The 23,205-nt window shown below is 55.5% G+C and overlaps 1 protein-coding gene across 5 annotated transcripts in view; it reads left to right on the top strand.

Annotated features, from left to right (window-relative positions):
- Positions 1 to 23,205, top strand: part of CACNA1F (calcium voltage-gated channel subunit alpha1 F) — a 562,890-nt gene that overhangs the window by 487,317 nt on the left and 52,368 nt on the right. For all 5 annotated transcript variants that reach the window (XM_085629889.1, XM_085629888.1, XM_085629886.1 and 2 more), the window contains 3 exons: positions 12 to 283; positions 371 to 514; positions 20,711 to 20,877. In XM_085629889.1, coding sequence (XP_085486015.1) covers positions 12 to 283; positions 371 to 514; positions 20,711 to 20,877 — 583 coding nt within the window. The remainder of the gene's footprint in view (positions 1 to 11; positions 284 to 370; positions 515 to 20,710; positions 20,878 to 23,205) is intronic.

The raw sequence follows: 23,205 nt of genomic DNA, 5'->3' as shown, positions 1-23,205 counted from the left end.
TTTTCTCCCAGAACACCGATAGCCTCTTTGCCCCAAGCATAGCCCAACTGGACCGGCGCAACTCCCGGGCCTCCGTGGTGGCGCAGACCATCCTGGCCATGGGGGGCGTGGGAAGCATCACCCCTGAGGTGAAGTTGCCCCCACCCCCGCGACGCTCCTCCTTGGTGACTACCTCCCGCCTGGCTAATGGCGCTGCTCCCTGCCAGGACACTGAAGCGGCTCCGCAGGAGGCTGGGGCCCCTGGCACCCATGGGAGCGAGAAGAAGGGCCACAGCGTGCACAGGTGGGTGCTGGGCGGTGTCAGGTGTGGGTGGGATAGGTGCTGCAGGAGGTATCGGTTCATTATTTCATGCCCTCTGCTTCTCTTCAGGCGGAACTCTGAGGTAACCTGCATACCTCCCACAGTGCAGGAGGAGCCCCTGGACACGACTGAGGTGGACCAACCCCACGAGGAAGGCTACTGTAGCCGTGAGGAGGATGATGGTGAAAGCGTGGCTTCCAGGGAAAGAGAGAGGTAAAATCTGAAGTGAGAGGAGAACTGCTCTCTCTGCACCAGGCTCCTCCAGCGAGCAGCTCTCCTGTGTGCAGCCCTCCTGTATGCAGCCCTCCTGTGTGCAGCCCTCCTGTGTGCAGCTCTCCTGTGTGTGGCTCTCCTGTGTGCAGCCCTCCTGTGTGCAGCCCTCCTGTGTGCAACCCTCCTGTGTGCAGCCCTCCTGTGTGCAGCCCTCCTGTGTGCAGCTCTCCTGTGTGCAGCTCTCCTGTGTGCAGCCCTCCTGTGTGCAGCCCTCCTGTCTGAAGCTCTCATGTGTGTGAAGTGTGCAGCCCTCCTGTGTGCAGCCCTCCTGTGTGCAGCCCTCCTGTGTGCAGCTCTCCTGTGTGCAGCTCTCCTGTGTGTGGCTCTCCTGTGTGTGGCTCTCCTGTGTGCAGCTCTCCTGTGTGCAGCTCTCCTGTGTGTGGCTCTCCTGTGTGTGGCTCTCCTGTATGCAGCCCTCCTGTGTGCAGCCCTCCTGTGTGCAGCTCTCCTGTGTGCAGCCCTCCTGTATGCAGCCCTCCTGTATGCAGTCCTCCTGTGTGCAGCTTCGCTGTGTGCAGCCCTCCTGTGTGCAGCTCTCCTGTGTGCAGCCCTCCTGTGTGCGAGCCTTCTGTATGCAGCCCTCCTGTATGCAGCCCTCCTGTATGCAGCTCTCCTGTGTGCAGCCCTCCTGTGTGCAGCCCTCCTGTATGCAGCCCTCCTGTGTGCAGCCCTCCTGTATGCAGCCCTCCTGTATGCAGCCCTCCTGTATGCAGCTCTCCTGTGTGCAGCCCTCCTGTGTGCAGCCCTCCTGTATGCAGCCCTCCTGTGTGCAGCCCTCCTGTATGCAGCCCTCCTGTATGCAGCCCTCCTGTGTGCAGATCGCTGTGTGCAGCCCTCCTGTGTGCAGCCCTCCTGTATGCAGCCCTCCTGTGTGCAGCCCTCCTGTATGCAGCCCTCCTGTATGCAGCCCTCCTGTGTGCAGCTTCGCTGTGTGCAGCCCTCCTGTGTGCAGCCCTCCTGTGTGCAGCCCTCCTGTATGCAGCCCTCCTGTGTGCAGCCCTCCTGTGTGCCGCCCTCCTGTGTGCAGCCCTCCTGTGTGCAGCCCTCCTGTGTGCAGCTCTGCTGTGTGCAGCCCTCCTGTGTGCAGCCCTCCTGTGTGCAGCCCTCCTGTGTGCAGCCCTCCTGTGTGCAGCCCTCCTGTATGCAGCCCTCCTGTGTGCAGCTTCGCTGTGTGCAGCCCTCCTGTGTGCAGCCCTCCTGTGTGCAGCCCTCCTGTATGCAGCCCTCCTGTATGCAGCCCTCCTGTGTGTAGCCCTCCTGTGTGCAGCCCTCCTGTGTGCAGCCCTCCTGTGTGCAGCCCTCCTGTGTGCAGCCCTCCTGTATGCAGCCCTCCTGTGTGCAGCCCTCCTGTATGCAGCCCTCCTGTGTGCAGCCCTCCTGTGTGCAGCCCTCCTGTATGCAGCCCTCCTGTGTGCAGCCCTCCTGTATGCAGCCCTCCTGTGTGCAGCTTCGCTGTGTGCAGCCCTCCTGTGTGCAGCCCTCCTGTGTGCAGCCCTCCTGTGTGCAGCCCTCCTGTATGCAGCCCTCCTGTATGCAGCCCTCCTGTATGCAGCTCTCCTGTGTGCAGCCCTCCTGTGTGCAGCCCTCCTGTATGCAGCCCTCCTGTGTGCAGCCCTCCTGTATGCAGCCCTCCTGTATGCAGCCCTCCTGTATGCAGCCCTCCTGTGTGCAGCCCACCTGTGTGCAGCCCTCCTGTGTGCAGCCCTCCTGTGTGCAGCTCTCCTGTATGCAGCCCTCCTGTGTGCAGCTCTCCTGTGTGCAGCTCTCCTGTGTGCGACCCTCCTGTGTGCAGCCCTCCTGTGTGCAGCCCTCCTGTATGCAGCCCTCCTGTGTGCAGCTCTCCTGTGTGCAGCTCTCCTGTGTGCAGCTTTCCTGTGTGCAGCCCACCTGTGTGCAGCCCTCCTGTGTGCAGCCCTCCTGTATGCAGCCCTCCTGTATGCAGCCCTCCTGTGTGCAGCCCTCCTGTGTGCAGCCCACCTGTGTGCAGCTCTCCTGTGTGCGGCGGCCCTCCTGTGTGCAGCTTCGCTGTGTACAGCCCTCCTGTGTGCAGCCCTCCTGTGTGCAGCCCTCCTGTGTGCGGCTCTCCTGTGTGCGGCTCTACTGTGTGCAGCCCTCCTGTGTGCGGCCCTCCTATGTGGCCCTCCTGTATGCGGCCCTTCTGTGTGTGGCCCTCCTGTGTGCCGCTCTCTTGTGTGCAGCACTCCTGTGTGCAGCCCTCCTGTGTGCAGCTCTCCTGTGTGCAGCCCTCCTGTGTGCGGCTCTCCTGTGTGCAGCCCTCCTGTGTGCAGCCCTCCTGTGTGCGGCTCTCCTGTGTGCAGCTCTCCTGTGTGCAGCCCTCCTGTGTGCAGCCCTCCTGTGTGCAGCCCTCCTGTGTGCAGCCCTCCTGTGTGCAGCCCTCCTGTGTGCAGCCCTCCTGTATGCAGCCCTCCTGTATGCAGCCCTCCTGTGTGCAGCCCACCTGTGTGCAGCCCTCCTGTGTGCAGCTCTCCTGTGTGCGGCGGCCCTCCTGTGTGTATCCCTCCTGTGTGCAGCACTCCTGTATGCAGCCCTCCTGTGTGCAGCACTCCTGTGTGCAGCTCTCCTGTGTGCAGCCCTCCTGTGTGCGGCTCTCCTGTGTGCAGCCCTCCTGTGTGCGGTCCTCCTATGTGAGGCGCTACTGTGTGCGACTCTCCTGTGTGCGACTCTCCTGTGTGTGACTCTCCTGTGTGCGGCTCTCCTGTGTGTGGCTCTCCTGTGTGCAGCCCTCCTGTGTGCGGCTCTCCTGTGTGTGGCTCTCCTGGGTGCGGCCCTCCTGTGTGCGGCTCTCCTGTGTGCAGCCCTCCTGTGTGCAGCCCTCCTGTGTGCGGCCCTCCTGTGTGCGGCCCTCCTGTGTGCAGCTCTCCTGTGTGTAGCCCTCCTGTGTGCAGCCCTCCTGTGTGCAGCCCTCCTGTGTGTGGTTCTCCTGTGTGCGGCTCTCCTGTGTGCAGCCCTCCTGTGTGCAGCCCTCCTGTGTGCGGCCCTCCTGTGTGCGGCCCTCCTGTGTGCAGCCCTCCTGTGTGCAGCCCTCCTGTGTGCAGCCCTCCTGTGTGCAGCCCTCCTGTGTGCAGCTCTCCTGTGTGCAGCTCTCCTGTATGCAGCCTCCTGTGTGCAGCCCTCCTGTGTGCAGCCCTCCTGTGTGCAGCCCTCCTGTGTGCAACCCTCCTGTGTGCAGCCCTCCTGTGTGCAGCCCTCCTGTGTGCAGCCCTCCTGTGTGCAGCCCTCCTGTGTGCAGCTCTCCTGTGTGCAGCCTCCTACTAAATGTGCAGATTTAGCTTGGTTGAATTCATATTTGTTTACTACAATTAAAAACTCTGTATTTCTGTGTATTTTCAGAGCTCTTAAGATGTTTGATGGAAAATGGTTGAATTTACAAAATGTATTTAAAGCTCATTATTCAATAATAAATCATGTGGCTGTGGGGAGACTTATTACTACCAGTATGACCTTCGCGCCAGGGCATTGCAGCTGTGGCGGCGTATGATCCATGTAAAGGTGTTACACATTCAAAACGCTCTTTTACATTATTGCAGGCACCCTCCTGAGGCACTGGGGGGGGGGTCACGGCTGGCACCCTCCTGAGGCACGGGGGGGTCACTGCTGGCATCCCCCTGAGGCACTGGGGGGTCACTGCTGGCACCCCCCTGAGGCACTGGGGGGGGGGGGTCACGGCTGGCACCCTCCTGAGGCACAGGGGGGGTCACAGCTGGCACCCCCCCTGAGGCACTGGGGGGGTCATGGCTGGCACCCCCCTGAGGCACTGGGGGATCACTGCTGGCACCCTCCTGAGGCTCTGGGGGGATCCCTGCTGGCACCCCCCTGAGGCACTGGGGGGGGGGGTCACTGCTGGCACCCTCCTGAGGCTCTGGGGGGGTCACTGCTGGCACCCTCCTGAGGCTCTGGGGGGATCCCTGCTGGCACCCCCCTGAGGCACTGGGGGGTCACTGCTGGCACCCTCCTGAGGCACAGCTGTCACTGCTGGCACCCCCCTGAGTCAGTGGGGGATCCCTGCTGGCACCCTCCTGAGGCACGGGGGGGGTCACTGCTGGCAACCCTCCTGAGGCACTGGGTGATCCCTGCTGGCACCCCCCTGAGGCACTGGGCGATCACTGCTGGCACCCTCCTGAGGCATTGGGGGGGTCACTGCTGGCACCCTCCTGAGGCACTGGGGGGGTCACTGCTGGCACCCTCCGGAGGCACTGGGGGATCACTGCTGGCACCCCCCTGAGGCACTGGGGATCACTGCTGGCACCCCCCTGAGGCACTGGAGGGGTCACTGCTGGTACCCTCCTGAGGCTCTGGGGGGGTCACTGCTGGCACCCTCCTGAGGCTCTGGGGGGATCCCTGCTGGCACCCCCCTGAGGCACTGGGGGGTCACTGCTGGCACCCTCCTGAGGCACAGGTGTCACTGCTGGCACCCCCCTGAGTCAGTGGGGGATCCCTGCTGGCACCCTCCTGAGGCACGGGGGGGGGTCACTGCTGGCAACCGTCCTGAGGCACTGGGTGATCCCTGCTGGCACCCCCCTGAGTCAGTGGGGGATCCCTGCTGGCACCCTCCTGAGGCACGGGGGGGGTCACTGCTGGCACCCTCCTGAGGCACAGGTGTCACTGCTGGCACCCCCCTGAGTCAGTGGGGGATCCCTGCTGGCACCCTCCTGAGGCACTGGGTGATCCCTGCTGGCACCCCCCTGAGTCAGTGGGGGATCCCTGCTGGCACCCTCCTGAGGCACGGGGGGGGGTCACTGCTGGCAACCGTCCTGAGGCATTGGGGGGGTCACTGCTGGCACCCTCCTGAGGCACTGGGGGGGTCACTGCTGGCACCCTCCGGAGGCACTGGGGGATCACTGCTGGCACCCCCTGAGGCACTGGGGATCACTGCTGGCACCCCCCTGGGGCACTGGAGGGGTCACTGCTGGCACCCTCCTGAGGCTCTGGGGGGGTCACTGCTGGCACCCTCCGGAGGCACTGGGGGATCACTGCTGGCACCCCCCTGGGGCACTGGAGGGGTCACTGCTGGCACCCTCCTGAGGCTCTGGGGGGGTCACTGCTGGCACCCCCCTGAGGCACTGGGTGGTCACTGCTGGCACCCTCCTGAGGCACAGGTGTCACTGCTGGCACCCCCCTGAGGCACTGGGCGATCACTGCTGGCACCCTCCTGAGGCATTGGGGGGGTCACTGCTGGCACCCTCCTGAGGCACTGGGGGGGTCACTGCTGGCACCCTCCGGAGGCACTGGGGGATCACTGCTGGCACCCCCCTGAGGCACTGGGGATCACTGCTGGCACCCCCCTGAGGCACTGGAGGGGTCACTGCTGGCACCCCCCTGAGGCACTCGGGGGGGGGGGGCACTGCTAGCAACCCTCCTGAAGCACGGGGGGCACTGCTGGCACCCCCCTGAGGCACTGGGGGATCACTGCTGGCACCCTCCTGAGGCTCTGGGGGGTCACTGCTGGCACCCCCCAGAGGCAGTGGGGGATCCCTGCTGGCACCCTCCTGAGGCAGTGGGGGGGTCACGGCTGGCACCCTCCTGAGGCACTGAGGGGGTCACGGCTGGCACCCTCCTGAGGCACTGGGTGATCCCTGCTGACACCCCCCCCCCCCCCTGAGGCACTGGGGGATCACTGCTGACACCCCCCCCCCCCTGAGGCACTGGGGGATCACTGCTGGCACCCTCCTGAGGCACTGGGTGATCCCTGCTGACACCCCCCCCCCCCTGAGGCACTGGGGGATCACTGCTGGCACCCTCCTGAGGCACTGGGGGATCACTGCTGGCACCCTCCTGAGGCACTGGGGGATCACTGCTGGCACCCCCCTGGGGCACTGGGGGGGTCACTGCTGGGCCCCCCAGAGGCACTGGGTGATCCCTGCTGGCACCCCTCAGAGGCACTGGGGGGATCCCTGCTGGTAATCTTGTATATGGGAGCCACTAAGGTGATCTTGTCTGATGTGGTCACTCTTACAACACTAATAATAGTCGTTCATGAGGATTTTCACTGAACAAAAGTAGCTCTTATTACAGAAAAGGCAGGCGAGCCCTGCTGTATGCTCAGTGCCCTTCAGAGGATTAAAGATTCAGCCGCTCCCACTGCTGCGCACTGTCAGGGAGCCGGGTCGGCAGTTCTCCACTGCTAGGTATCCGTAGGGGGTTGATATCCAGTCCCAGGGAACAGGAGAGGACCAGGAACTAAGGACCTACTAGCTGCCGGTCAGGCAGCCATGAAGGGTAGTCCCCCACTGCCAATGAAACATGGAGGGCTGGTACCTGTGCCAGGGACCCACGCAGTGCGGCTGCACAGTGACAGGGCACTGTGGAGGGCTTCTACCTCTGACAGGGGCCTGTGCAGTGTGGCTGCACAGTGACAGGGCACTGTGGCGGGCTTCTACCTCTGACAAGAGCCTGTGCAGTGTGGCTGCACAGTGACTGGGCACTGTGGCGGGCTTCTGCCTCTGACAGGTGCCTGTGCAGTGCGGCTGCACAGTGACAGGGCACTGTGGCGGGCTTCTACCTCTGACAAGAGCCTGTGCAGTGTGGCTGCACAGTGACAGGGCACTGTGGCGGGCTTCTACCTCTGACAAGAGCCTGTGCAGTGTGGCTGCACAGTGACTGGGCACTGTGGCGGGCTTCTGCCTCTGACAGGTGCCTGTGCAGTGCGGCTGCACAATGAAAGGGCACTGTGGCAGGCTGCTACCTGTGACAGGGACCCGCGCAGTGCAGCTGCACAGTGACAGGGCACTGTGGCGGGCTGCTACCTGTGACAGGGATCCACGCAGTGTGGCTGCACAGTGACAGGGCACTGTGGCAGGCTGTTACCTGTGACAGGGACCCGCACAGTGTGGCTGCACAGTGACAGGGCACTGTGGCAGGCTGCTACCTGTGACAGGGACCAGTGCAGTGCAGTGCAGCTTCACAGTGGTAGGGCACTGTGACAGGGATCCGCGCAGTGTGGCTGCACAGTGACAGGGCACTGTGGCGGGCTGTTACCTGTGACAGGGACCCGCACAGTGTGGCTGCACAGTGACAGGGCACTGTGGCGGGCTGTTACCTGTGACAGGGACCCGCACAGTGTGGCTGCACAGTGACAGGGCACTGTGGCGGGCTGTTACCTGTGACAGGGACCCGCACAGTGTGGCTGCACAGTGACAGGGCACTGTGGCAGGCTGTTACCTGTGACAGGGACCCGCACAGTGTGGCTGCACAGTGACAGGGCACTGTGGCAGGCTGCTACCTGTGACAGGGACTATCGGAGTTTGGCTGCACAGTGAGAGGGCACTGTGGCGGACTTCTACCTCTAACAGGGGCCTGTGCAGTGCGGCTGCACAGTGACAGGGCACTGTGGCGGGCTTCTACCTCTGAAAGGGGCTTGTGAAGTGTGGCTGGTCAGTGACCGGGCCCTGTGGCGGGCTGCTACCTGTGACAGGGACTCGTGCAGTGTGGCTGCACACTGGCAGGGCACTGTGGCGGGCTGCTACTTGTGACAGGGACTCGTGCAGGGTGGCTGCACACTGGCAGGGCACTGTGGCGGGCTGCTACTTGTGACAGAGACTCGTGCAGTGTGGCTGCACAGTGACCGGGCCCTGTGGCGGGCTGCTACCTGTTACAGGGACTCGTGCAGTGTGGCTGCACACTGGCAGGGCACTGTGGCGGGCTGCTACTTGTGACAGGGACTCATGCAGTGTGGCTGCACACTGGCAGGGCACTGTGGCGGGCTGCTACTTGTGACAGAGACTCGTGCAGTGTGGCTGCACAGTGACAGGGCACTGTGGCGGACGGTAACTGTGACAGGGAGCCACACAGTGTGGCTGCACATTGACAGGATTCTGTGACAAGGACCCGTGTAGAGCGGCTGCACAGTGACAGGGCTCTGTGGTGGACGGTTACCTGTGACAGGGACCGGTGCAGTGTGGCTTCACAGTGATAGGGCACTGTGGCAGGCTGTACCTGTGGCAGGGACCTGTGTAGTGCAGCTGCACAGTGACAGGGCACTGCGGCAGACGGCTACCTGTGACAGGGACCCGTGTAGTGCAGCTGCACAGTGACAGGGCACTGTGGCAAGCCGCTACCTGTGACAGGGACCAGTGCAGTGTGGCTGCACATTGACAGGGCACTGTGGTGGGTGGTACCTGTGACAGGGACTCGCACAGCAGCTGCATAGTGAAAGGGCACTGTGGCAAGCTGTTACCTGTGACAGGGACCCACTCAGTGCAGCTGCACAGTGACAGGACATTGTGGCAGGCTGCTACCTGTGACAGGGACTCGCGCAGTGTGGCTGCACAGTGACAGGGCACTGTGGCGGGCTGTTACCTGTGACAGGGACCCGCACAGTGTGGCTGCACAGTGACAGGGCACTGTGGCGGGCTGTTACCTGTGACAGGGACCCGCACAGTGTGGCTGCACAGTGACAGGGCACTGTGGCGGGCTGTTACCTGTGACAGGGACCCGCACAGTGTGGCTGCACAGTGACAGGGCACTGTGGCAGGCTGTTACCTGTGACAGGGACCCGCACAGTGTGGCTGCACAGTGACAGGGCACTGTGGCAGGCTGCTACCTGTGACAGGGACTATCGGAGTTTGGCTGCACAGTGAGAGGGCACTGTGGCGGACTTCTACCTCTAACAGGGGCCTGTGCAGTGCGGCTGCACAGTGACAGGGCACTGTGGCGGGCTTCTACCTCTGAAAGGGGCTTGTGAAGTGTGGCTGGTCAGTGACCGGGCCCTGTGGCGGGCTGCTACCTGTGACAGGGACTCGTGCAGTGTGGCTGCACACTGGCAGGGCACTGTGGCGGGCTGCTACTTGTGACAGGGACTCGTGCAGGGTGGCTGCACACTGGCAGGGCACTGTGGCGGGCTGCTACCTGTTACAGGGACTCGTGCAGTGTGGCTGCACACTGGCAGGGCACTGTGGCGGGCTGCTACTTGTGACAGGGACTCATGCAGTGTGGCTGCACACTGGCAGGGCACTGTGGCGGGCTGCTACTTGTGACAGAGACTCGTGCAGTGTGGCTGCACAGTGACAGGGCACTGTGGCGGACGGTAACTGTGACAGGGAGCCACACAGTGTGGCTGCACATTGACAGGATTCTGTGACAAGGACCCGTGTAGAGCGGCTGCACAGTGACAGGGCTCTGTGGTGGACGGTTACCTGTGACAGGGACCGGTGCAGTGTGGCTTCACAGTGATAGGGCACTGTGGCAGGCTGTACCTGTGGCAGGGACCCGTGTAGTGCAGCTGCACAGTGACAGGGCACTGCGGCAGACGGCTACCTGTGACAGGGACCCGTGTAGTGCAGCTGCACAGTGACAGGGCACTGTGGCAAGCCGCTACCTGTGACAGGGACCAGTGCAGTGTGGCTGCACATTGACAGGGCACTGTGGTGGGTGGTACCTGTGACAGGGACTCGCACAGCAGCTGCATAGTGAAAGGGCACTGTGGCAAGCTGTTACCTGTGACAGGGACCCACTCAGTGCAGCTGCACAGTGACAGGACATTGTGGCAGGCTGCTACCTGTGACAGGGACTCGCGCAGTGTGGCTGCACAGTCACAGGGCACTGTGGCGAGCTGCTACCTGTGAAAGGGACCCGCACAGTGCAGCTGCACAGTGATAGGGCACTGTGACAGGGATCCGCGCAGCTGTGCAGTGCGGCTGCACAGTGACAGGACACTGTGGCGAGCCACTACCTGTGACAGGGACCCGCGCTGTGTGGTTGCACAGTGACAGGACACTGTGGTGGGCAGCTACCTGTGACATGGACCTGGGCAGTGCCGCTGCACAGTTTCCGAGCCCTACGGAGGGCTGCTCCCTGTGAGATGGACCCGTGCAGTGCGGCTGCACAGTGACAGGGCACTGTGGTGAGCTGCTACCTGTGAAAGGGACCCGCACAGTGCGGCTGCACAGTGACCGGGTCATGTGGTGGATGGCTACCTGTGGCAGGGACCCGCGCAGTGCGGCTGCACAGTGACAGGGCACTGTGGCGGGCTGTGTAGCTGTGGTTCCTAGCAGCGAGGCTCACTCAAAGGAACAAGTCTCCCCTGGAGGGTAGAAAACTGCCTCGTGGAAAAAGGCACAGGAGATTTAAAGGCAAATTAGCAACTATGTCCAAGTTCTACACTGCCACATGTTACATTAATTGCGACTTAAAAACCAAGTCGGGCATAATGTACCGAGTTGTTTGATACCTTGGTTGGCCCACTTTGGAGGCACTGAGTTAGCACAATTGAGGGGTCAGCAGGTGACCCTGTACTTGCCAATGGGACGACTAAGTCTTTCCATACTAAAAGCGACAGGTTTGTGATGGTTTGTGTTTTTACTGCCAGAACATGTAAAATTGCATGTTCTGCTCATGAAATATGTTGCACCCCCCTCGCGGCTTGATAGGCCTGCCATAGGGGTGCGCTACGCATATTACAGAGGGAGGTTTGGCTTCGCCATCGTTTTAAATGGCAGAGTCGGGCTCGCAGTTTAAAACTGCTCTTCCAGTCAGCAGTGGCGGAAGGGAAGGCTGGTTTTACTTGTGTCGCACCCAGGGTGGCTCAATCAGTGCTGTAATCCCTGGGGTGACCGTCTAACTGAAATGCTCTGGGTACCATATACTAGGGACTTACGGGTAGGTTAGACTATGCCAGTTGGGTATAGCCAATGTAACATGCACATTTTCGGGTCAGGGCACCGGCACTGAGGTCTGGCTAGCAGGCCTAAGTGCACTCTAAGAGTCGAACACTCAGCAGCATGAGTCCAAAAACATGAGGGTGACTAAACGAAAAGAGGCTTTTCCTTACAGGAGCTAAGTTTTATTTTTCAAAGTTCTGCTCTCAGGACATTTTAGTGACACCGACGAGCGATGATACCCCGCCCAGAGTGTTAACTCCAAGTGACACCACCCTGGGCCAGTTTGAATAGCTCGTGGTCACCAGACCGTATACTTCTAGGTCTGAAGACGCCAGACTCGTTTTTAACAGGTCTGAAAGTTCACCCAGGGACTAGTGCAAGGTGGCTATGGGCCCCTTTTCTGTATTACCGCCCCTGAGGAAGGACTGGTTGTGCTCAGTGGCAGCTGCATGTAGTTGTAGGGCACACAGCGTGCCATCTCTACCCGTGGGGAGAATGCTTACCTGCTCATCAGATCTGACCCTTGCTGGGATAGCGCATCCGTGCGGGGAAAAACTGGCACCCTCACTGCTGCGTCTGAACGAGATGAGGTAGCAGGGGGCATTTAGTGTTCACAGGTCAGTCACTAGGTGTTTACACCAAAGCAGTGAACACATACATCTCTGCACTTCCCTAACTCATCTCATTCACTCACAGCTTAGCTCCACCATGCTGTGTTGCCAGAGTTGGGTGGATTATCGGTGCTTGGCGTCAGGAGTTTGATGGGAAGGGAAGGAGGGGGTTAATGGGCTATTAAAAATGCACCACTGGCAAATAAAAATGATTAAGGCATTTTATTTGTAATCACTGTTCAAAGAGCAAGGAACGCTGCTGTTTACATGTCCTTAATGTAGATAGCTTCCAGCGCCCCTCTGAAGATGGGCACCCTTGGCCTGGGTCATGCCAATCGCTTGCCCCACCCTTACTTTCTGTACCACCGACCCATCCACCGTCTCCTCAATGACTGACGGAGGATCATCTTTCTGTTTTGCGGCAAGAACTGCAAGCCTTTTTGGTCGCTACAAAAGTAGGGCGTGGCTTGTTTTCCTACTACCTTCTGGCGCAGAGGTCTTCGTTCTATTTAAGACCTGCACCCTCTCAAAGTCTTCCTTCGGAAGGTAAAATTCAAGATGGCCACTTTGGCCCAGGTTCTGTCTGCCCGTCACCCTGGAGACTGGATAGTAGGGTTGGACCTGCAGGGCACCTACTTCTATATACCCATCCTGCAGACCCATCAGCGCTGTCTTCGGTTCGTGGTGAGACAGGAGCATTGCTAGATTGCTGTGATCCCCTTCGATCTCACCCGTGCCACTTTGGGTGTTAATGAAAGTGATGGTGGTGGTGGAAGCACACCTTTGGAGGTCATGGGTGCCAGTCTTTGCCTACTTCAACAACAGGCTGTTGCACAATGGAGCCCCCCCCCAAAAAAAACACAGGGTATAAACCGTGTTGGGATTGTCACTAACAGATGTCAGTGACAGGCCCCCCACAAGGTCTCTCTCTGGTCTCACAGCTTCAAAAAATGATTTGACATTGTGGGTCAAGTGAGTGAACCCAAAGGCGGTTCGCGACTGCGAAGCCAAACTTTGTATCACAAAAGGTCAGAAGATGGACAGGAGGAGGAGGTCACGGTTGAAGTCGAGGGCATGGACGCAAACTCGTTCCAAAGGTCGTTCCCATGAACGATCATCTTCAAAGAACAGATAATCAGGTAGGTCGAACAAATGAAGGAAACACAAGAAATGAAAGCACAGTCACCTTTGTCCCGCCTCTCCCATTGTGCGGAGTCGCACGACGCCCTGGGAACTTCTAGGACAACTTTTTCTTACCTCTGCCTCTCCTGCCCAGAGTTCTTACAAAAGATCAGGGAGAAGTGGGCTCAAGTCATCCTCGTGGACTGGCACCGAACGAGGAGAGTGTGGTACCCGGATCTTCTGGCCACGAGCATCTGTCCTCTGAACAGGCTGCCGCATCAGGAGAACCTCCTGTTGCACCAGCAGGAGATGGTCTGGCATCGAACCCTCACAATCTACACCTCCATGCGTGGTGATCGAGAGGTGACAGGTGATGGCTTTCAATCTTCCTCCTGAAGTTGTTGGTGTCCTCTTGGCAGCCGGTCGTCCCTCTATCAAAACTGTGTATGCGAGACGCTGGGAGACGTTTGTTGTATGGTATTCCTCCCAAAACTTCCAGCCCCTTCTGGCACAGTTACCTGACCTACTATTAATTTGTCTTTCTATAGCCCAGCAAGGCCTTGCTGTGACCACAGTTAAAGGGTACTTATCGGCCTTATTGCGTGCACCCGAACAGCCACCGTTATTCAAATCACCAGAGAGGGAATCCTACATATTTGTTAAAAGGACTCTCACCCACTAGAAGCACCTAGTGTCATCTTTCATCACTGAATCTTCACCCAGACACCTATTGTGTCGGTGTGGACTCAACCTTCAAATGATGCGAGCTCTCATATAACATTCTGAATGGTGGGATCTGAAAAATTCACGTTTAAAATTGCCTCAAACCTCTCTCCTCAATGTTTATGTATTGTATGTTGGGTGCTTGGCAGGACTAAAAACATGTCTGATGCTAGTAGGGACAATTAGTGATATCCTGAATTAAAAACACGGTCTACATGTTTCAACCACTTCTCTTTGCCCGTGGCTTTCTTCAGGAGCATCAACACCAAATCCCTAAATTTTATTTTTCCCCTTCTATGCTACCTGTAGGGATACTCTCTCATTCGCTGCATTGTGCTGGATAAACACTTACCGTCATGCATGCCACACTTACACACCAACAGGGTGCATTGGCCCTTTCATATTCTGTGGTTGGGTAGAAAACAAAATAGAGAAATTAGTATTGTGACTAAAATGTTCATCAATTCTGTAACGTCTCACCATTAGTGAGCACTGCAAACTTTGTACAGAAAATAATTGTGCGCTATCTCATGAGCAGAGAACAGCTGAGTTTACCAGTTTGACCAGCATTTTTCCAGTGAGTGACCACAGGGTCTGAGCACCTCTAAATATGCTTTGGGGTGCAGAAGGCCCAAGGTTTAGGTATGAGGTGTGTTTTTTGAACCTGTGCATATTTTGTTTAACACTAGGATAGTCCTGGCGGCTTATCTATATAACATACCGTCGACCTTCTGGGGTACACGTTGCACGCCGTTGTCTGCTGGAGATGGTTGGCATTGAACTGATCTTGAAATTGTGCATAAACTGCTTTTTGAAAGATCTCGTCGATGAATGGTGGGTGAGTGATGGGCCGGTAGTTGGCAAGGTCACCATGGTCTGGGCTGGGTTTTACTTAGGTGTGGGAGGAGAGAACTTCTTTAAAGAAGGCATTGTTGAGGGATGCGGGAAGGTCATCATCTTGATAGGTATGGCTTCGAGGAGGCTAAGGATGTCGATGAGGTCTTTGAGAGGCAAGGCTTTGAAGGGTGACATCATGAGGTGCAGCAGGCAGGATTGGATCTCACAGGAGAAGCAGTGTATATATATATATAACACTTGTCCCTGGAGGGAAACAACCTTTACAACACAGTCATTACAACGCACTACCTTTACAACGCAGTCATTACAACGCAACATCCTTTACATCGCATGCCATTACAACGCAGCCATTACATCGCATGTCACTACAACGCATGTCATTACAATGCATGTCACTACAGCGCATACCATTACAACGCATAATTTTTACCCTTACGCTATCCAACACTTTCCCTACTGTTGCACTCACTGGAGTGGGAATAGTAATTTTTACCCCTCCGCTATCCAACGCTTACCTTAAATGCAATGTAATGGCATGCGTTGACAATGCAACACTTATTAGTGTCTCACGGAAGTCCGCATTGTCATTTTGGCTGCCTGGTACAATTCATGATTTCTTGCTTTGGAGTGCGCAAATGGACGTTGACCTTAGAAGCATCCATTCCGAATTATACCATACCATTATTCCCAAATTGCCTTGAAAAAGTCTAAGTATAGACGAAACACGTGTCAGCAAAATCGTGTGCTGGGAATCTTTAAAAAATAATAAAAAGTGAATGAATTACCACCTGATGACGTCTTTGTACTACTGACATGGGCTGCATAACTGTTGCCTCGTTAGATTGTTCTTATTAGCACCTGTCAAGGACTGCATTTGAATTCAGACCTTGCTTATTACTTGTACAATGCTGTTCTTGGATTGACATACATAATAATGGCTGAGCTGTAATAGCTTTTTTGAGGGATTGGAGGAGTGCGAGGCCAGGCTTTTTTTCTCTAGTGTATTTGTATGCACTTTAGTTTCTAATGTGCTAATAGCACCTCTAGGTAGTAGGTGTATTAAGCTACTTTAGCACCCCGGTCTAATTATAGCGAAAAAATTGTTCTCACTTATTTTTGTCAGTTACAAATACGTAGTTCATATTGATGTGCGGTTCTCTCCCTCATAGGGACCACTACTACCTATTAGTTTTTATTCACCAGTTCAGCTCTGTCCTTCATCTCTTTCTGGACTATGCATTGATGGGTTGAGGGTCTCCCATGCCTAAGGACATCTGAACATTCTAATTTTACCGATTGCTCAAGGACGGGCATCCTCTGGGACATCGACCCCTCATCTTCCTACATACACCTCAAAGAATTGTGCATCCAATCCCTTCATGTTAATGGCCTCACACACTACAGTAAGAGGAAGAAGGTGCTATCTTTTATGGCCTCAAAACCCCCAGACATTGCCTCAATGAAGGAGACGGATCTTTCAGCCCTAGAGTCAAGCACGTTGAGGAGGGACTGGGTGGGTCCTGTTGTTGGTAGTAGTTTATTGCCCACCACACATTCTGATCCTCTGGCATCTCCGAAAAGATGGGGAGTTGCGGTCTTGTTCTACAGATCTGTACCTGTCATCGCTCTGAAGACCCGGGCAGACCCGTGAGGTTTTCGTGAACTTTGAAACTATGGATCAGATTCTGACTGCGGGGGCAGGGTACGCTCCAACCATGCTCGGGCGTCTTTTGTTCTCATCGTTATCCAGACTGTTGACTGAGTTTGGTCACACCCAGACAATCGCTGCGGGAGACTGGAATCCAGCTGTTGATCCCCACTGGGATCGCTCTTGTCAAAGGCACCGAGCGAATGCGAGGGATCGAGCAATCCTGCATGATGTGCCGAGCGATCACGGCGTGTCTGATCCCTGGCGTTAAACACACCGAAGAGATAGGGACTATACTTGTATTTTACGTCTTCATGGGACCTGTTCCCGGATAGGCTCCTTATTAATGTGTGATGCCTCGCAGGTCTACCTTAGTGCTGCCACTCTTGAACCTGGGGGACTCTCTGATCATGTCCTGACGGTTCTGGAATTGAATCCAGGGCGTGCGCCCCCTACATTCAAGCGCTGGCAGCTGCATCTCCCACATCATCGTACTCCGGAGAGCAAACATAAACTTGTTGGCCATTTACTTAAATTCTTCTTAAATAATGAACACTCTACGAATTCTCTTCAGCTTTTATGGGAGACAGGGAAGCCACCTTAAGACGTATGCTCGTGTGTGATTCAGTGGTCCGCAAGCTGGAAACACGTGATGTGCAAACCTGATTAGAGAGGGCGATATGTGGTCGCACCGAGACTTATGTTTGGCATCCAAAGCGGCTTTCTTCATCAGTTAGAGTGAGCAAAATATGATCTTAATACATGTCTTACAGCGCATGCAGAATACACTCGGCTTCACTTGAAGTGGCGCCATTAGGAGCAAGGGGAACAGGCAGGTAGACTTATGAAGCACAGCGCAGCAAAGGGAGGCAAAGTCTGCCACTCAACCCACAGCGAGAAGCAAGGATCGCTCACTCACCCGGTGGAGACGACAAGAGCATTTGCACCTTTCCTCTCAGCACTTTATAACTCAGATGCTCCTGTGGATAACACCCCTGAGTTGCATTTCTTGGGGGATCTTCATCCCCCTACTTGTCTGAGGATGGTAGGCAGCTCGTTGAGGAGGAGATCACGGAGGAGAAGATTCAGAGGCTGTTCAGAGAATGCTCAACAGCAGACCCCGGGTGACAATGGTTTCCTAACTGATTTTTATCAGATTAACAGGGAGTTGATGATCTTGCTTCTTTATAGGCTTTTTGAGGCTCTAGTCTAGAGGGTGGTGCAGTCATTCGAGCGGAGTTTAATAGAGCGCTCATCAGCCATTATTGAAGCCAGTCCCAAGTCCAGCTGCCTGCGCAAGCTACTGACCCATTCCACTCATCCATGCGGACAGGAAGGGTCTTCCAAAGCTCCTTGCAGCCCTCCTGAAGAAAGTCCTCCCTAGTTTCATCTACAGCTCTCTCGCGGGTTTTGTGCCAGAATGTTCTTATATTAATCATATGCGTCTTCTGTCCAGTCTGATATGGAAAGTAGGAAATGACTTGGACGATAAGCTGTTGCTCTCTTTGGATGCAGAGAAGGCTTTTGATCGGGTTGAGTGGGGGCATCTTTTCCGTACTTTAAGCAGGGCAGGGAGAGGGCCCCGCTTTCTATCCAAACTCTGGTGGCTTTACTCTGCTCCTGTGGTGCACGTTGACTGTGGAGGCCGTCTATCAAAGCACTTTTATATCTCGTGGAGCACGAGACAAGGTTGTCTCCGATCGCCATTGCTGTTCCTTTTAGCAATGAAACCATTGGTAGCAGCAAGCCATCATTCGCCCCTTGTGCGGCAATCGAAGCACTCGTTGGTGCTTGCAAGATCCTGTTACACGCAGATGATATCTGATGGACTCTGAGTGACGCAGACTCTCCTGTTCCCCAACTCACGTCTGTAATTCAGGCCTTTTCGATCTTCTCTGGATATAAAATAAACTGCTGTAAATGTGGGGTGCCGCCAGTCACGCATAGGATGGTAGAACTCCGCGGGATGTTTTTGGCTTCTCATGGATGGGCTCGCGTTTGAAGTACCGGGTTTGCTCATAAATAGACAATATGGAGGTTGCTAATATCCAACCATTGATGAATACAATGGAACAGGCTGCGTGAGAGGCCGCCTCTTTAGAGGCTTCGGGTCTGTCCTAAAGGGCTCTTTTTGGGATATGGTACAGATGATGAAGATGGAGACGGCTCCCAGATTGAGCTATGTTTGACAGCTCCGCTCTGTCCTCCCACCTTAAGGGCTCCGTGGGCCGCATGGATAGATTCACACCGACTCTTGAGCGTTGATAGAACCGTCCATAGAGATGCGGCACGTTGGCACAATGAGGGATCACTTTGGACCGACAGCCGATAAAATGGGCTCTATGGGAAAAGCAGGGAATTAAAACAACTGGAGACCTCCTTGATGGAGATTTGTTTTGTTCCTTGGAGATGTTAAAATCAACCTTTTCGCTTCCCCAGCCACAGCTCTGGAGGTGTTGGCAAACGCGGCATTGATTAAGAGGTGAGCTCGGTGGGATCCGGGCCATCTCTTTGCCTCGCCGATCCTAAACGAAACACCTTGTGGGGCTTTTCCAAGGGAGGGGCGACGAATATGTACCAAATACTCATTGCCAATCTCTACTCACATGATACTTGCTTTGCGCCTCTATCCTATTGGTGGAGCGGCTGGGTGTAAAGTACTCGGAGGTTCACTAGAAGGAAATACAAGAGTATCTCGATCGATCTCTCAGAGAATCAAACTCAATATACGACTATTTCAAAATCCCCCAGTACTAGTATTGGGGTACTTTCAAATTATATATGGCTCGTCTGGTTCCCAGTGCGGTATGTTGGAGGTGTCCATACGTTGCATGTGATTTGTATCACATGCTTTGGTCATGCCCTGTATGTATATATAAAGCGCTATACACGGGAGACGCTAGGCTCAACTAGTTTATTCCTTTTTAGAGTCAGACGAGCTGGCCTTTTTATACAGTTTTGTTGCCGAGATAGTGCGGCTTCTCTTTGGCGAAGATGGATGTCGACGGCTCTTATGGTGGCCAGAATGATGGCATTGGCGTACCGCACGGGTGCCCGTGGATCAAGAACGGCTAGCTGATCTTTCCCGGCTAGCTGCGAATGAACGCCAGGTTTATAGGGGTTAAATCCTGGGATCTGGTTTTGGGTGAAATGTTTGAGGTTGGTGGCTTGAGTCATTCGTTTGTTGGATGGTTGTTCAGTGTGTGGATAGGGTATATCAGGCGTTGCTTAAACCGTATGTAAGTCGGACGGCTCGTTTGTTCCTCTACTTTCTTTTTCATTCTTTCTTAGATCCCTTTTTACTCGTTTGTGGGGTCCTTCTTAGTATAGTATTTATGTTGGATGCAGTACTTTCTATTTCATCGGGGTTGTTCTTCACATACAATGAAAATGTCAACAAAGAAATGTACAAATAAAAGCAACATTTATTTCAACTTTAACTAGGTCCTGTAAGTCCAAATATCCTTAACCCCATATGACTCATCGTGAAGCCAGAGTGTGTGTAAAGTGGTGGCTCCCTGCTCAGAGCTGTCTCCTATGGAACAGCCAATGTGGGGAGTAAGGGGCAGGTGGAGACAAGCCTGGTTTCTGAGTAGAATGTTCACTGTTCATGAGGATAAACTATTCTTTCTACCTTTGATATCAAACAAGATGGGCGTTTATTCAGCACTGAAACAAACTGTGGAACATACGGAAATCATTCATGTCATTGTTTCTGCGACGAAATGAACTGAAAAGAGACGTTTGAAGTCAGAGGTGCACTTACTAAACCTGCCCTGGGACTGAGGGGAACCCCGTAGAGATTCAGACCCTTGCAGAGCCCCCCACTGTCATCGTCTGGTTCCCCTCCATCTCTTTCTTACATAGTGGAGGGGCCGGGGGAACCTGTACGTGTTTCAACTAACCAATCAGGGCTGCTCTTTGCTCCTCAGACTTGGAGGTGTTCATGGAGGAGGGACCGGGCTGAGGGAGGGGGAGCTCTGCCCAGCTGCACCCCCTGTCGTATCTCGAGCCTCTCTTTCACTTCAGCTCTGGGGGGCAAGATCACAGCTTCTCTCTGTCTCATAACCCATCTGTAGTCTGTGTGAAGGGCACCGAGGGGGTGTGGCCTCACCCAGCTGTGCCTCCACCCCTCGCTCAGTGATGCTGTGATGCACAGCTGTAGGCAGCAGTGTACATCTGGGGCTCGCTCACACATCTGTTCACACTCACAACAGCCATGGAAAGTTTCTTAACATGGAGGATGTGGGGTTATTTAGTCGTCGCCGCCTGTGAGCCACTCTACGAGTCACGTCAAGGAATCCAGACACGGGTTTAGACGCTGTCCCCGCGGACTCCAGCATGCAGGGTCCCGGGAGTCAGCAAGTACATGAAAGGCTGGGGGTGAACTGGGCTCACGGTGGGCTTCCAAGGAGGGTGGTTGGATGTGTGTGTGTGTCTGTCTGTGTGTGTGTGTGTGTGTCTGTCTCTGTCTGTGTGGAGGTGCTGAATAAGTCATAGTGGCAAAACTGTCTCACTCTCTGTCTCACTCTTTCCTGTCTCACTTTTCCTCTTCTAGGCGCCCCAGTGCCGAGGATACAGGTCTCTACCGAGCACCAGTCGAGCAAGAAGGAGCCTCTCCCACCCTCCCATCTCCCTGCAGACCCCAACCCATGTCCAGGGCCAACGGCTTCTTAGAGGGGACGCGATCCACCCGCAGGCGGCTCCTTCCACCGACACCTGCAGGCAAGGAGAGCACACGGACAACGGATGACGAGGGGTGTTTGCATGTGTGACATGGGTGTTAGAGATGTGTGTGAGTGTGCGAGGGGAGGACCTTCCCACAGGACCTTCAGTGTCTCGCTCTGGAGCCTCCTCCGTGCCTCCTGTTCCTGTGGTGTGTGAGGGCGGCAGGCCTTTCCCTCCACAACTGCCTACAGGGGGCTGAGATAGGGGGCAAGATTCAAACACACGTCCTTCTGTCAGAGCCCCCTGAGGTGAATATTGTGCCTGCTGGTGATACTGGCGAAGGCTGCAGGTACCAGTGGGACTGGTGCAGCCCTCGCCTTCTGCCATCCTCCCGCCCAGTAGGGTGGACATACAGCTGTTAATGTTAATGTTAATAAGGATTTATAGAGCACACGTACACCGGGTGGTTTCATGGCGCTATGAAGCATGTGTAAGCATGTGTAATCTCCAGGAGATGAAAGGCCTGGGTGACAAGCCCTTTATTCACCATCATCTCCTTCTTCAAACCATACTGTGTCTGGTTTCATGGAGGGGGCTGTTACCTCGTCCATCAGGATTGAGGCTCCTGGCCTCGGTGGCTGAAAGGAGTCCTGTCACATTTGTAGTGTCCTGCAGGGACAAGGAACACGGACACGCTGTGTATTATGGAGCTTCTTTATTCTGCGACCACGCTGTACTTCGGGTATCGGTTAACTGCCGTTCCTGGTCCCCGGCTCCTCCCTTTCCGCCCGCCCTCGTTCTCCCTCGGCAGGGTCCTAGTGCCCCTTACATCATTACATCTCCCCCCCTTGTAAACAAACAAAATAGAAACAACAAAAGAGAATATTTTCAACTTTACAGTTCTTCAATCAGGCGAGACGGTTTCTTAATGGTCCGCTGGGGGCGTGATTGATGATCAGTACTGCCTCGCTCATGTTCGCCAGTCATTTCTATCAGGGCCTGACTGCAGCGGGGCAGTGTCTCTGGTTCTCTTTTCTCAACCCGCAGTTCAGTCAGTAGTTCATTGACATTCGGGCTGCACTTTTTGAAGTATGTCACATTCCTGGTAACTCGTCTTCCGTCAGTTTCCACAGTGATTATAGTTCCTTTCTGTTGCACCACTTTCAGTGGAGTTTCGTGATATCTGCAGTCAGTCTTTCGGTGTTGCTCTTGTCGCGCTAACACCCAGTCTCCTTCTCGGATCTCAGCGGGAGAGGCATGTCGCCGTTCATCCGCGTAGTCCTTCATTTTCTCTTTCTTCAGCCTGTCTGTGGCTGCAATATCTTCATGGTCAGAGTCGCGGTATTGTTCACTCGCGGGGGCACCTATCATTGGTAGTCTAGTGCGCGCGGGCCGTCCTAGCATGAGGTTGGCCGGACACTTGCCCGTGGTGGAGTGGGGTGTGTTTCGATAGGCTCTTAGCACCTCCTTCAGGGCTGTCTGGATGCTCTTTCGAGTGAGTTCCGCCTGTTGTATTGCTTTCTTGATCGTGGACATGAAATGTTCAATCATTCCGTTCGCCTGCGGCCATAGTGGTGTGATCTTTCGGTGTTTAAAATTGAGGTGTTGGGCAAACTCGGCAAAGTCGTGGCTGTTGAATGGGGGCCCGTTGTCGGATTTCACCACTTGAGGAATTCCCCACGCAGCAAAAACTTCCTCTAGTATTGATATGGTGCTGGATGCTTTTGTGGATGTGCATAGTTGTGCAATGGGGAATCTGGAATATTCGTCTATGATGACCAACACATATTGGCCTGACTTGAATGGCCCAAAGAAATCAATGACAACGTGTTGCCAGACGCCCTCCGGTAGTGGAGACATTTGTAGCGGTGCAGGAGGATCTGGACGGCTCACCAGTTGACATTGTGGGCAGTCCTTCAGTGTTGTTTCCACCATTTGGTCCAGTGTTGGAAACCAGACTCTTTCGCGGAGTGCTCTTTTCGTTGCTACTATGCCCCGGTGTCCTTCATGTGCTAAGTTTATGACCCCTTGTCTTAGTTGTCGTGGGATTACAATTCGCGTGTCCCTTAAGATGAGACCGTTGGTCGCTATGGACAGTTCTTCATGGACGTGCTTGAACGCTGCCATCTCTTGGTCATTTTGTTCCTTTGTGTGCGCCTGTCGCCAGCTGTTCGTTTGTATCCTGCTCTTTACTTCTTGTAGGGTGACGTCAGATTGTGTCGCTTCGCAGATGGCTTCCAGCGGGACTGCAGGGGGTCTAGCCTGATCTACCACGAAATGAATGTATTCGTCCGCAATCGATTGCTCGCATCGGCTCGTCTTGGTCGGGTGTCTGGACATATAGTCGGCAGGGTTTTCAGCTTTTCCGGGCTTGTGTATGATGGT

The sequence above is a fragment of the Triturus cristatus genome, chromosome 10 (genome assembly GCF_964204655.1).
Source record: "Triturus cristatus chromosome 10, aTriCri1.1, whole genome shotgun sequence".
In the NCBI taxonomy this organism is placed as follows: domain Eukaryota; kingdom Metazoa; phylum Chordata; class Amphibia; order Caudata; family Salamandridae; genus Triturus; species Triturus cristatus.
The sequence above is the reverse complement of the archived record's forward strand: the minus strand, read 5'-3'. Positions and strand labels throughout refer to the sequence as shown.